Source organism: Varanus komodoensis, unplaced genomic scaffold (assembly GCF_004798865.1).
Source record: "Varanus komodoensis strain SLA01 unplaced genomic scaffold, ASM479886v1 scaffold720, whole genome shotgun sequence".
In the NCBI taxonomy this organism is placed as follows: domain Eukaryota; kingdom Metazoa; phylum Chordata; class Lepidosauria; order Squamata; family Varanidae; genus Varanus; species Varanus komodoensis.
The window spans coordinates 365-15,380 of record NW_025336375.1 but is presented as its reverse complement, the minus strand read 5'-3'; the positions used below and the strand labels follow the sequence as shown (position 1 = coordinate 15,380).

Sequence of the window (15,016 nt, the reverse complement as noted above, 5' to 3'; positions counted from 1 at the left end):
ACAGGTGAAAGTTCATAGTATAATGAATGCAGAGCTCTTTCTAAAAAATGGCTGAAGTATATTAACAGGCATCAGCTAAAGGGAATACTTTTGATTTGTTGTTTAAAATGAGCAGGATTTATAATTTCAATTGGCTGGAAATGCCATGGGGAGATGGAGATTTAGGTACTGTATGCACTTTTTAAACATAATTCCTTGTTCTTGCCTGTTTATTGTAATGTTTTAACCTTATCTCTGCAGCATTTACAGAACCGCAGGCTGTATTCCTGGTAAATTTAGAAAGCAGATGGCTTAGAATGCAGGGTCTAAATATAGTCAGCAGCACTTTGCATTTCAGTTAGAGAGGAAAGAAATCATAGGAGATAGTAGGCTAATATTTTTAATAGTGGATATTTTTCCAATCTTCCTTTTTAAAATGTTGCTTTTTTAATTTGAGAGAGCTAGGCCTGATGCTATCCTTATTAGAATGGGTGAAAAGCTTCCATGAATTTTGTGTCTCAGACCTTTGCAAAAGCACAAGCATTTTCCAAAAATTAATTTACATAGAGGACAGCAGAATGAATAGTAATATCTACAATTCTGCCAGCAATAGTAACAATCACATAATGGAGCACTCAGTAGCAGGCATCGCAAGTTCCTGAGTTTCACTCTCATCCATGTGCTGGCACTTGTCCTTGAGAAATTGTAATGCCCATTTTTCCCTATGGGGTTGCCTTGCAAATATTGTTAGTGTTCACAAGAGCTCTTTAGTTCTCAGTGCCTTTCCCAGTGCCTAGAAGTTAAATATCAAAAGAGAAAGTGGAGTGGGGGAGAGATGCTTCTTGACTAATGTATAGACGCACAGACAAGCATAGCCGTAGGTGCTAAATGCAGGAGTATTTGCAATGCAGCAATATATTCTCAAACCCCCTATACAGATAGTAAAACTTTCAAATATGCAATAAGAACAATCATATCCCTAGTAAGAATAAATATTCCCTTAAGAACAACTTGAGAATTGTTAATGAAAACCGTCAAGTCCAGCTGCAAGCAATGTTTTTTTGGAAGCCCAGTGCAAAACAGACCCTTGCAGAGTTCATGTGTATAATATGCCACATAAGACTATGGATGAGCGCCTTCAGCTATAAGAAATGGGGTGGGAGCTGCTCAGGCAGTAATCTTTGTGGGTGAAGAGAGATGTTTACAAGTAGACAACTGCACTCCCTTTGCCATCTATGAAATGTTAGAGAATGACATTTGCAGACAGCTTTCTAAGGGACATATGTAAAAAGGGACACAGGATTAAATAGCAAAGGGAAAACAGATAAGGATGAATGTGAATTTGTAGGGGGAAAGGAGCCGCTTGGCTGGCTTGTTGCGATGCTGTATTCTGGCTTCAAAAAAAAAAAAAAAAAGATTGGTATCAGTTCAAAATGCCTTAGGGATGTTAATAAGGTCTTTTATATTCTTGATTCACTTCCCTAGTACAGCAGCTCCTGTTGGCAGCAAAACAAATTGGCACAAGCAAGTGCTGAATTTTCTGCAGTGAGGATGCATCAAGATGGTTGTAAACAACAGCCACTAACCTCTGATGGCGGGTGGGAGGGGGGAAGTGTCAGCATATAACAGAACATTTGCTTTGGGGTTTCATGATTTTCTCATGGAAACATTGCCTAAGATTTATGAAGCATGGTTCAGTTTTCCAGCATATGCTAGAGTTGCGTTTTTGGGAAACATTAAGTGTGCAATCCTATGCAGGTTTAGAAAGAAAAAAGTCCTAGAACTTCCAGTATTCCCCAGCTTAACCCATACTGACTGCGGAAGGCTAGAATGACTTTCTTCTGTCTAACCCCAGAAATGATTGCACTCTAAGTGTACTTTGAAGAACACTAAATTGCTTTGCTCTGGCAGAGTTCTGTACAACCAAATGATGATCGTGTAGCAATATCTTCTATAAACCCTATGTTTCAATATGATCCAAAATTGCTCAGTTTGTGTAATACTCCAAGGCAGATTTTCCCAGCCTGGTGTCCTCCAGAGGACTAGGGCTGCAATTCCTATCATACCCAACCACAATTCTTGTCAGGGAATTATGGGAGCAGCAGTCAAATACATCTAGATGGTTGAAGGAGACTTCCAAAGGACAGAAAAGCAAACTGGTATTTCTACCAGATAGAGGAAGGATCCATTTGCCTACTGCACTAGATTATGGAAGCTGGAAGCCTCCTTTTACCAAGATGACTTGCAGCTCAGTTCTAATATGTTGCATGTGCCCAAGTTCAATAGGATTTGCTTCCAACTATGCAAACAAGTGGTAACTTTAAATGTAGCAGTCTAATTGCATTCTGAAAACTCCAGACTCTTGTCTTTTTCTACAAGTACAAAATAATTTACATACTCTAAGATGATGTGGATAATGTGGATCTTCAAATGTGATCTTCTGTATACTGTTTATCATAAAATATTATTGGATATTAATAAAAATACATTTCTGCAACTTCAACTGAACAGTGATATTGTTTCATAGGTTCTTGGGCAGATCGCTCACCACTGCATGAAGCAGCAAGTCAGGGACGCCTCCTTTCTCTCAAAACCTTAATTGCACAGGTAAAAATGCTATAGTTATATTTAAAACATGCTTTGTTTTTATACATTCTTCATTAACATCTGGTGTTACAAAAATAACATTTTGGCATTTTGTTGGTTAATCACTTCTTTAGACCTCCTTATATTCAGTACTTATATAAAATGCTAAGCTTGGGGGTCGGGGGGATGCATGCAAGCATAAACTCCTGCTCAGTATTGGCCTGCAAAGTACGCAGCCTGTGGATGCCATGACCGCCAGCTCACATAACTTCCTGTGTGCAGCAGAAGACTTTGCTGATAATGAAGCTCAGGCTACTTCTTTGGGGAATTGGACAATCAGTGCCAGATTCAAGGCCCTGGCACCATCTTCTGGCTCAAGGGATGACTCACTGGAAGAAGCTCCATCTGCCCAGCCTCACAAAGTCTTGGGCTGCAGAATCAAGTGAGGGCCCTTTAACAGTCCAGTGAGTTCCTCCACAAGGGGTGGAGCTGACCTCACTAAGACTTCTGTTGGCTCTAGCTACCTGCTGAAGCAACATCTTCCTATTGCCCTACTGGGAGAGAGTTCCAGACACTAGGAGCCATCCGTTCTTCTAATTTCTTCATACATTTCTGCTCTGAACTTAAAATAAGCTTCTGCTGTGACCCCAGGACACTTGTACTGGTACTCAATACCTTGCAATTGTTCAGTGTAAAACTAAAAGAACAAATATGTAAAAGAATCGCCACCTAGAATCAGAAAGTTAGACAAGTTAGAATTGGAGAGGGAGCAGCAAAAACTTGGACTTAGCTGTGACCCGTCCATTACATCCTCATCATCTGGACTCACTAACTTGCACACTTGGGCAGGTGAGTGCCTCTGGTACTCATATAGGCTTCCCATGCAACTCAGAAAGAACCTTGATTCTGGTGGGTTCTAACTGGGGTGGAAAGCCAAGACAAGTGCAGCAGGCTCTCTACTGAAGAAGTTGTCTCTCCAACATGTCAAGCAGCAACTCTGAAGTTCCAAAATATTCCAAATATGAGTTGCATCCTTTCATTAGGCTAGCACTCACTGAGGATGGCCTACCCCATTAGGTTTACCCATTTCTTTTGTGCATCATAGGTATTGTTTGCATTTTAAAAAACCCTTCTGATCTGTGACATCTTTTCTTTTTGATTGGGCTGAGCCTTTATTAGGAGACAGACCAGCTTTGCAGAACTAGTTGTGACTGTTCATTTCTTCTCTTATGTTTAGGGATACAATGTAAATTCTCTAACCATCGACCAAGTGACTCCACTGCATGAAGCATGCCTTGGAGATCATGTTGGGTGTGCTAGAATCCTTCTTGAAGCAGGAGCAAATGTAAGTATTATTCTTGCCTGTAAAACTTGCATTGGTATCAAATTGGATTGTGGTTGGAAGACACTGAGGGGTCAGTGCATATTTTAAAGTACGGATGTAATGTGGCACCTATTCTATAAGAAGGGCAGATGCTGCTTTCTGTACCAAATAACCATCATAAATAGAGCAATCCATTACAAGTTTACTGATCTGGATTTTCTGAACACTTCAGGAATGTAAAATACTAGCCATATAATTTCAGTGTATGCAGCACCCACCTTTCTTGAATACCACATTAAGATAGAATTCAAATTCTATCTGACCTCTTCTTTGTGTTGCCAGTTCTTTTATATTCTGAGATATATTTGCAATGACTCCCAGTGCATTTCATGGCCTGCACATGGGTTGCTAGTGGTGCTCCCTGCTGCAAGTCAGATTGGCAGAGATTCCCTTGCTGTACTCTTTTTCAGTAAGAGAGAGGATTTAAAAAGTGAGTCGGAGAAGGCAACAGATTATCACATGACAGAAACAGGATACACAAGCAAATAATGTATTCCTGCTCATAGACATCTCCAATATTTTAGGTGAATGCCACAACAATTGATGGGATAACACCTTTATTCAATGCATGCTCACGAGGAAGTGCACCTTGTGTAGAGCTCTTGTTGGAGTATGGTGCCAAAGCTCAGTGGGAGACCTGTCTCCCTTCTCCGACCCATGAAGCAGCCAGCAAAGGTAAGACATTAGAATTACTGAATGGATCAAGACATGCATCATGCATTGTAAATGCAATTTCTAATTTGAGAGATTGACACTGTCTTTTGTCTAGGCCACAGTGATTGTCTAGAGGTGCTGATCTCATGGGGAATAGATGTTGACCAAGATATCCCTCACCTGGGAACACCTCTATATGTGGCTTGCCTTTCACAGCAGAAACAATGTGTTCGCAAGCTTCTCTATTCAGGTACATGATTTAAAATGCTCACTATATTTATATTTTGCATGTTTTTTAAACTTAACCGGTCTCTTAATGTAGTAGTTCAGATTTAGTATGAAGAAAGAAGCCAACCACTACTTTTGTTCAGCCCAGATCCTTAAGTAATCACAATTCCTAGTTTAACTGCACATTTTCTTGAACTTGCCCCACTTCTTACTTTATCTGTAATTCATCTGTTCATAGCAGTGGATGTAGCAGTTAATCTGCAAATTAATTAAGCAGCCACAGTAAAAGTCTGTTCTTTAATGATTCAGAAAATACAATATTCATAACTAATCTGTATTACAAGAACTGCACTGTGTATTTTAGTGATGATGTTTCAGCTTCATATTCCCTCTCATGTTTCCCCACTGCTTCTGTCTTTTTTCTCACCTGAAAGAAAAGGCAGAATAGGTGTCCAATGCCATTTGACTGTAGCCTCAAAAGTCTTTGTTCTGGAAGCACCCTAATATTTGAGACATGATTACTTTGCTGTGATACTAATGAGTATATGCATTTTTCTTTTACAAATCCATAGGTGCAAATGTACAAAAGGGAAAGTTTTTGGAAACCCCATTACATGGAGCCGCAAGGCAATCTAGTGCCGAAATAATAAACATGCTTCTTGAGTTTGGGGCAGACATAAATGCCAAAAATACAGAGTTTGAACGACCTGTAGATGTAGCTTCTCCACGCAGTGCAGTGGAACGAATATTGCTTCTACAAGAAGGTAAAGGGTCTTCTCAAACTTACATATGACTCCCAAAGGATATATATTCCCTCTCCATTTTCAGGTGGTGGGGGAGAAGAGTCCCATGAAAATGGAGATGGGAGGTCAGTTGTAGCACTAGTTAGCATCAAGAAGTATCTTATTAGGTGAAAAGGTGTGGTTTCTCCTCCTCCTCCCACACTGCGCAAATGCATGCCTGGTCACCACTAGTCCCGGGCATCCAGTCTCAGGGCTGAGTTCAAGAATGCAACCCTGAGCCTACAGGGGATATAACCCCATCCAGGTACACCCCTAACCTGATCTGTCTTTTGACTGACTAGTGTATCTGTCTTGTTTGGACTAGTATATTAGGCAGCTGTAGAACCCTGGCTAGACGGATTTGCAAGTTTCGCCATTTTCTTTCTCAGTCATATTGCCATCTCTCTTGTGGAGCTGGTATTTTTGTTACATGCCATCTTTAGAAGACTTACTGAAATTTCATGGGGATTTTTTTTTCTGATTATTTAATTAAATTCCACAGTGCTTTGTTCTACAGTTTAAAAATATGATGGAAAAAATGGAAGGGCATTCTAACAGACACATGCAGATATTCAATCACAATAGTTAGATTTGAATATTATGTTAGTACAGTGTCCACTTGGACACACCACAAAAGTTGTAATAGTATAATAAACACATTGCAAGTTCTTGAGGATACAACAATGATACTTAATTTCATTCTTTCGCACTTGCAGCTACTCCATGTTCTCTTTGCCAACTGTGCCGGCTACGTATCCGAAACTACATTGGAAGATCTAGATTGCATCTTGTGCCACAACTGCAGCTGCCAACCATATTGAAAAACTTCTTACAATACAGATAAAGTAGTGACTAGCTTTTCAAAACCTGAACAAGTTATCTTAACGTATGTTTCACATGCACAGTTGTTGGGATGAGGGAGTATGTATGTGTGTGCGTTGTGAGGGGCTCAACCAACTCTTACGTACCAATCTATAATAGAAAACTGTCATCACAATTCAAAACTGTGAGATCCCTTGAGCAACCCAGTGACAAGGTGCTAATATAATTAAACAGAATAGAATTTGTTCATACTCTAGAAATGTGCTATGCACTTAATGTAGCATTTATTGATTAAATAATGCACCTTTCCAGGGGATTCTATTTTGCACAGGCAATGTAGTTAAATTCTTGCAGGGATTCCAGAGGGTGTGTTCACACACATAACGCTAAACTGATCCGTGAAGTTACCACACTGCATGGTATCTCACCCTGTATCTTGGGTTCACACATTTGTGTAGTAACTGCTCATGAATGATCCCATCATCCCCCACAGCTGAGAATCAATCCCAGAATGCACTGCTCCTGCCTGCCCTGCCTGTCATTCCTCTGTTGGCCTGTATGCTCCTCTTGGCATGTTCTCAGCCAGACATGCCTGGGGTTTTTTTTTTTCCCTTGCTGCTCCGTGGGGCCACCATTTACTCATTAGAGTGGCATGGCTGCTCTGCAGGGACAACAGAGCAACACACTCCACTGCAAACCCCACTCTCTGCTCATGTGTAAGTATCCACCTGCACCCCTTCCCCCTCCCAGTGCTCCATCCTGTGTGCAGGATTGTACACATTGCAAGTGCGTGCTCTCTAATGCCTGGCCACCCTGCCTCACCGCCATGCCCATGTTGATGTTGTCATGCCCATCTCATGTGAGGCAGGTGTAGTGGTGAGACGGACAAGGTGAGATGGCTGCTTTGGCTGCCGAACTCACCAGAAGAAATGGTGAAGCTGTGGAAAAGCATCATAAGTTAAATCACATGTCATGACAAGCAACAGTGAACTGTAGAAACCTTAGAACACTGTTGGTTCTCCATGGAGATTCACTGTAAGCAAATCAACCATGTTTCATCATGTTTATGGATTTACCCATAATAAGAAACCATTCCCTGAATGGCTTGTCATTACGTGTGAGCACAGCCAATGTCTTTACTGCAGTTAACTTTACCACTTCCTGCAGAGTGGCCATTTTCTGGAGGCTTAAGGTGCAGGGGAGAGATTGGAATTTCTCACTTTCCAATTCTTCCCCAGCATTTCCCCTGTAAAGAACCACAGTCATGGAAGAATGACCAGATCTCTTGTCCTTTCCTGCCAAGAACAAGCAGCCCTTAGTGGGGCTTTCCCCTCATTTAATCACTGTTTCTCCCACAGAATCTGCTCCCCTAGTTGTTTATGGGAGAAAGCTGCTGCAGCTGAAGGAATGAAGGAGCTGTAGTTACCAAGAGCAACAAAGGACCCAAGGCTTGCTAATGGTTGGAATGATATGATGCTACATCTTTAGCCCCAAGACTCTTGCAGACTGCTGTGCTAGTGAAACTATACCATGGTGGGATAGGGACATGGTGAAAGTTTGGGTCTTGTACATCACACACTAGAGCTTTCATTCATAGATACAGTTTGTTTGCTTCTGTTATATTCTGGTTCAACAATGTCTGTTATGTATGTACATAGACATATGGGATGTTATATGCACTCTATATATATATAAACATTTTAAACATCAAAACGAGTGTCATTTTTCTTCCTCCATTTCCTCCTTAAATACTGCATGAAGAGCAGATTATGCTAATTTATTTATTTCTTTTAAGTCAACTACCCATTGAAATGTAAGTGATCAAAAACAGTCTGGTACGGTGCTAACAATCCAATCCTATGGATTTTTACCTAGAAGTGGAGTCCATTATGTTCAATGAGTAAATGCATACATCCTGTTCATACATGACTGGTCCTGCAAATCTTTACTACCAGATTCAGTAAGTGTTATTGAAACAAGAGCAGAAAGCAAATACGGCAGAAGTTCAAATGAAGATGCTTGCTATGACACAGGATTTTGAGTCTGTCAAAATTAAACCTTGTTCAAATCATGAATTTTATTGCCACCTAAACCTATTTTTATGGACAGAGTTTCCCTGCCTTCTTAGAAAACAAGCAGCTCTCATCCATCTGAGTTGAAGAAGGTTGGCTCTCTTCTAGAAATTTACCATTGTAATTCATTAGATTAATGATAGCACTGTTTTTTCCCCAAACCTTTTTATTTGGGTGATAGGACTATATTGATAGAAAAAACTGCTTTCTATCATATTTTTCTAGCACATATTTTTATATTAAAAACTGCATCAAAACCTTGTTTTATTAGCCTGAAGATAAGACATCTATTTTGAAATCCAAAGCTGTGATCATCAACATGTGAGCATGTGTGGTAGGGAGGAGAAGAACTTGCAGGTGACTGCTTCTGTCTTTCCCATTTAAGAATGTGTAGGTGATTAATGTTTTGTGCTACTCTTAACAGGTGCTAAGTGAACTAGAGCTCTCAATGGTGTTTACTCCAGAGAATAATGTTGCCTCTGGCCACATTGAGCTGATTAGGTAAGTCGGAAACAATCCAAATACCCCTGTTAAGGATTCAGGCTTTGCAAGATAGATGGTTTCTTCATAACAAAGGCTTGAGAGAGAGCCAAAGTAAACTGTTGATGCCTTCCTTAATGTCAGCCAAAATCTTTATGGCTTTGTTTATGACTCTGCTCTGTCCTTCCTATCCATCCAAATATTTATTTTGTTCTTTATATTTTCATGGTATTTTAGAAACAGCTTTTGGTCAAATCCTGTTAGGGTGCAATTCTATGCATATAGGGCTGAAAAATGTCCTAACAGCTCCCAGCCAGTCATGCACCAACCAATTTTGGGACTTTTTAGGATTGCATCCTTACTAGAGAGATCTAATTTTCTAATTGACTGCCATGCACTTTCACATTAACAAAAGAAAGAAGTCTCAGTCATATCTGGCAGGGTTGAGGGTAGCGAAAAAAAAACCCAGTCCCAGGACATGTCTTGAACACAGAGGGGAGAGTTTATTTAAACATAATTTCTAATCAAAGCCTTCATTGCTTCGATTTCAGCTGATTTTGGCAGTCCATCTGTGGCACTTCGGGTGGGGATGGAAAGCGGCTGGAGCAATGCAATGATCCCCCCTTCCCTGCTTTACTCCTTATTTGAGGTTGCTTTTTTGACCTCAGAGAAGCAGCTGATACAGTTCTTTCTATGCTGGTTGCAAGAGCCAAAGAGAGATCTCCAACCTCTGAGGTCAATGATCTGTTTTTGACCTGGGATCTGGGAATGCAAGGATCGTGTGCCCAGTCCAAGGGTCTATAAGGACCGTTCTTTATGATGTCCATAAAAACAATCCCTGACTAATGCATCTAGGTATGTTCATCGTCCATCTCTTGTTCTGCAAGCTCACATTCAAATCACATTTCATTAGCTGTGCTCAGGAACAGGTTTAATTATTCTTATGCTCCATCTGTGATTTTTGCCCGTTTAATCTTTATCTTAAATATAGTCCTGAACAACTAAATCAGTTAATATGAAATCCTATGGAACTTTAGACAGAAAAAAAAAGGCTTAACACCCAGGTGCGTGTCCCAGCCAGCTTTGACTCTTTGTTATCTACACTTGCCTAGGATTGAATTTGTAAACGGAAGGCTGACACGGTTATACTACAGTATTTAGTTTAAAAAGGGAGTAGCTGCTGTATGTTTGCCCTGTCATACTGCAACTGGGATCAGCTATTTGGGAAGGGATTTGCCCTTTGTTTTCCAATCCCAGCAAAACAACAACTCAACATATGCACAGTCTCTGTGCGCGCCTGCACAAAGATGAATACCCGCACCGACTAACTAGCCTAGATCTGCGCAACAACGTAACCTGCTATCTCTCCTGAAACGAGGCGACAAATCACTCTACGTCTCGCTGACTTCCGGCAGAACTCCGGCCTATGAACACCAAGGAGAGGCGGGGCCTGTTTCTTCCCTCCCCGCCCTCATTTTCTGATGCAGCCTGGAGTTCGATGCGCGCGGGCAAAAGGTCTCGGCGGCCGGACGCTGAAACGCATGCGCGCTTCGGCGGCTAAAGAAATAAAGAAATAACTGGCGGGCGGGCGGAATGGTTGCTGTGGCAACTGTTGCTGTGGCTACCGAGGACGCCTTGGCTGGACCCTGCGCGGCGCTTCTCAGGGGAAGGAAGCGTTCCGCGAGCATCGTCGTCATCCTCTTTCCGCATGTCGTACTCTACCAGTCCGAGGCGCACGGGGCTGCCCCGGGCGGTGCTGCGCTGGCTGCAGAGCCTCGATCTCACCTTTGCGCCGACGCATATCCGTAGGTGAGGCGAGCGGGCCTCCCTGGTCGTCTCGCGTTTATCGAAGGGGCCGGCGGTGCCTGGCAGGCTCGCCATCTACAGAGGCGAAAACGCTCCAAAAGAGCCTCGGGGAATTTGGCTGCAAGGGGAGACTAGGCAAGGGCGGCCCCTTGGGAAGCTGTTCATCCTCCCCTTGAAGGCGCCCATCAAACTGCAGGAGCGATGCTAGATGCCTAAAAAATCCGGAACTAGGGCCATCGGGCAGCAAATTACACAAATTTAGATTGCTAATCTATATTGGCAGCCACATGTACGCAATTAGAGCCGTTACTTCCATTTAGTTTTTATAGAAGGCAAGGTAAGAAGTTCTGAGGCCAGAACTGTGCATTGTGTGCTTCTTTAAAACGTAGCCTCGACGCACTCTCACTCTTGTTTGGATTTTCAGACCCAAATCCAGATGGGGAAGATGGAGTGCCTGGGACTAGCAAAGAACTGTATGGTACCTCAGACATTTGCAAACTGGACGTGTCACACTAGCAAGGGAGACTGTGAGAAGGAATTGTAGACTGTAGTAACCCATCTTCTTAGGCTTCAAGCTCACAGTTATTAGGAAGGGGGTCCTTATTTAAAATAATTTATGTGGTAGTTTCTGCTGTTCTAAAACTATTAATTACAGTTCTTGCGCTATAATTTCTTGACATCCTAAAATCTTCAGCAACAATTACAGTATTAAGTTTTGTGCAAATTCCTAATCTTTTAAAGGTATCCTAAATACATATTAGGATACCTTTCTTAGAAGTCAGCAAAGTTCTTAAAAGGATATTGCCCAGCTGTGAATTTAGGGTATTTGTTTTGTCTTATTTTGTTGGTTACCTTTGGTTTGAGACATTTGTTTTTCAGATTTACCAGTTATCAATACCCAATTTCTTTCTAGAAACAGATATTGGAGCTATTGTTAGTACATTCATTCAGATATTTGCTGCTCATTCAAAACCTTTTTGCAACCTTTTTCTGTTTTTGCCCCTAGAGAAAGGGTTTGGGCCTTCTTGGAAAAAGCCAAAAACGAATAAAGTTTCTCACACACTATTTACTAAGGGAGCACCCAGTGTTCACACTCTTTCTCTTGTCAGGGGTCACTGTCTACAGTGGCCCAAGACACATGTGTAATTGCCCAGTAGCAACTAGGAGCACACCCTCCAGAAAAACGAGATGACAGTGTTATCGAACTCAGCCAGTCAACAGCTAGGGCAAACCCTGGGTGGATCCCAGACCCAAGTCAAAATGAGCCTGAGATGAGACTTAGAGCCAAAACCAGCTTTATTCTAGTGCGCTATAGAATAAAGGGAGACAAAAGAGCACATTCAACCCAAAGCAGTGTCTCGAAAGTTGCACCCCGGTACATGCGTTTTATACCCTAGGTAACCAATTAGTTCACCTAATACACTTCTAATGCATCAGTACATCGATGTCACCACACCCCCACTGCTGTTAGCTTCAAAGAGTCTTTTCTTCTGTCAAGGACCAGACATTTCCCATGTCTATTTCTTATCTGCTCGAGATTCACACAGGCTTGCCATGTTCCTACTCCCTTCACATTTGCAACTTTCATGGCGGCTATAACCAGTTTCCACTGTCCCTTTGATTGCTGTATTCGAGGTCAGGCTAGTGTGTTAGCTTTTGGTTACACAAAGTTCATTTTGTTCTTATCCTTCTAGGACAGTATAACTGTGGTGTTTTTACTATGTGGCCTTCCTCTGGCCAACTACTTTTGGGGTGTTTTGGGGTGTTGCAATTGGCAACAACAGTGGTACTGAGGCAGTTGTGGACTTAATGAAAATAATCGGCAGACTGTGGAAGGAAAGGTGGAGGTGTTCTCTCTAGACCAAAAGGATAGTACCTTCATGCTGTGTTCCGTATTAGTCCGTTAAAGAAGTGATTTCTAAGATCTCCTAGTAGTTTCAAGGCCTCCTACTTTAGAGGGAAGAAGCAGGCTTGTATTAAGGTAGATTATGGCAGTTGGGAGTTCTAAAGGTCTGTGCCTCATAATTAGATAGGGCTTTTCTAAGACCTTCCATGCTGGCCTGGTTACTCTTCCTACTCTCCTTTGCTTAAAAATATTATTATTATTATTATTATTATTATTATTATTATTATTATTATTATTACATTTCTATGCCGCCCCTTGCCGAAACCTCGGGGCGGCTTACAACATGATAAAATACATTGAAATACAATAGTACATAATAAATTACCATTAAATATAAAAATACAAAAAATACATTGATTTACAAATACAAAATTAAAATTATCAGTATAAAATAAAAATATAGGAGGAGAAAGAGAAGGAAGAAGAAGTTGCCCAGGCCAGATCATATGTTTTAACAATTGAAATGATGTTTAAATAAAAAGGTCTTTACCTGGCGCCGAAAAACCAGTAACGACGGTGCCAGGCGGACCTCTTTGGGGAGTGAATTCCATAGGTTGGGCGCCACCGCAGAGAAAGCCCTCCTCCGGGTACTTACTCTCCTAATTTCTTTCATGGAGGGTTCCCGGAGAAGGGACTCTCCCGCAGATCTCAAAGGGCGGTCGGGCATATACGGACGTAAGCGCTCGTTCAGGTAGCCAGGACCCAAGCCGTTTAGGGCTTTGTAGGTCATAATCAACACCTTGAATTGGGCCCGGGCTTCAATGGGAAGCCAGTGAAGCTGATGGAGGACTGGAGTCATGTGAGCATAACGCCCCGTCCCCGTCAGCAACCTGGCAGCTCTATTTTGCACCAATTGAAGTGTTCGGACTGTCTTCAGGGGAAGCCCCACGTAAAGCGCGTTACAGAAGTCAAGGCGGGAAGTCACCAGCGCGTGTGTCACCGTCGCCAGGCAGTCGTATTCCAGGTAGGGGCACAGCTGATTAATCAGCCGAAGCTGAAGGAAGGCGTTCCTCGCTACCGCTGTCACCTGAGCTTCCAAAGAAAGCTCCGGGTCGAGGAGTACTCCTAAGCTGCGGACCTTATCCCTAAGAGGGAGTGTTGCACCATTCAGGACCAGGTCAAATCCACCCTCTCCGAAACCCGATCCGCCAACCAACAGGACCTCCGTCTTGTCTGGGTTGAGTTTCAGTTTATTGGCCCTCATCCTTTCCCTTACCTCGGCCAAGCACCGGTTCAGCACAGCCACTGCCTCACCTGGATTAGTGGAGAATGAGAGGTAAAGCTGGGTATCATCAGCGTATTGATGATTCCGCAGCCCACACCTCCTGATGACCTCTCCCAGCGGTTTCATATAGATGTTAAATAGCAGAGGGGATAGAATGGAGCCCTGTGGTACCCCATGGCATAGCTGCCATGACGTAGAGACATGGTCCCCCAGCACTACCTTCTGGAATCGACCGTTGAGATAGGAGCGGAACCACTGCAAAGCAGTGCCTCCAACCCCCAATCCCGCAAGTCTATCCAGAAGGATACCATGGTCAATGGTATCGAAAGCCGCCGAGAGGTCCAGAAGAACCAACAGGGATGTACTCCCCCTGTCCTTCTCCCTGCACAGATCGTCGTACAGGGCGACCAAGGCAGATTCAGTACTGTACCCGGGTCTGAAGCCGGACTGAAAAGGATCCAGATAATCAGTTTCCTCCAAGAGTGCTTGGAGTTGTCCCGCCACCACTCGCTCCAGCACCTTGCCCAGAAACGGGATGTTGGCCACAGGTCTATAGTTAGTGGCCATCTCTGGATCCAGTGACGCTTTCTTCAGGACCGGTCGTATTACCCCCTCCTTCAAAGGGGCAGGCACTCGACCCTCCCTCAGAGAAGCGTTAACCACTTCCAAAATCCAGGTCCCAATCCCGTGCTTGGAGTTATTTATTAACCAAGACGGGCAAGGATACAATAGGCAAGTGGTGGGACGTACTCTTCCAAGCACCTTGTCCACATCTTTGGGCCGCAATAATTGAAATTCCTCCAGTAATTTTGGATCAGACGGTGGCATTGGCGACTCCTCAGAGACCTCTGATTCATTAGTGGAGTCCAGCTCGTGACGAATCTGAGCGATTTTCTCCCTGAAATGCCTGGCAAAGTCGTCACAGCGGGCCTTTGAGGGTGGCATCGGATCTTCCTTAGGACCCAGGCGAACCAGGCCTTGCACCACTCGAAAAAGCTCCGCTGGACGGCATTGTGAGGAGGCAATGGAAGCGGAAAAAAACTTCTTTTTCGCCGCCTTCACCGCCACAGCATAGGCCCGATAGTGGGCTCT

The 15,016-nt window shown here is 42.9% G+C and overlaps 1 protein-coding gene across 1 annotated transcript; it reads left to right on the top strand.

The window, feature by feature from the left end:
* Window positions 1-2,506: 2,506 nt before the first annotated feature.
* On the top strand, window positions 2,507-8,148 carry LOC123034803 (ankyrin repeat and SOCS box protein 5-like; the record flags this gene model as incomplete). Its single annotated transcript, XM_044452484.1, has 6 exons — window positions 2,507-2,586; window positions 3,803-3,910; window positions 4,474-4,624; window positions 4,719-4,853; window positions 5,404-5,595; window positions 6,330-8,148. Coding segments are annotated over 6 exons (794 nt in total), but the record flags the coding sequence as incomplete, so codon positions are not given.
* Window positions 8,149-15,016: the final 6,868 nt, after the last annotated feature.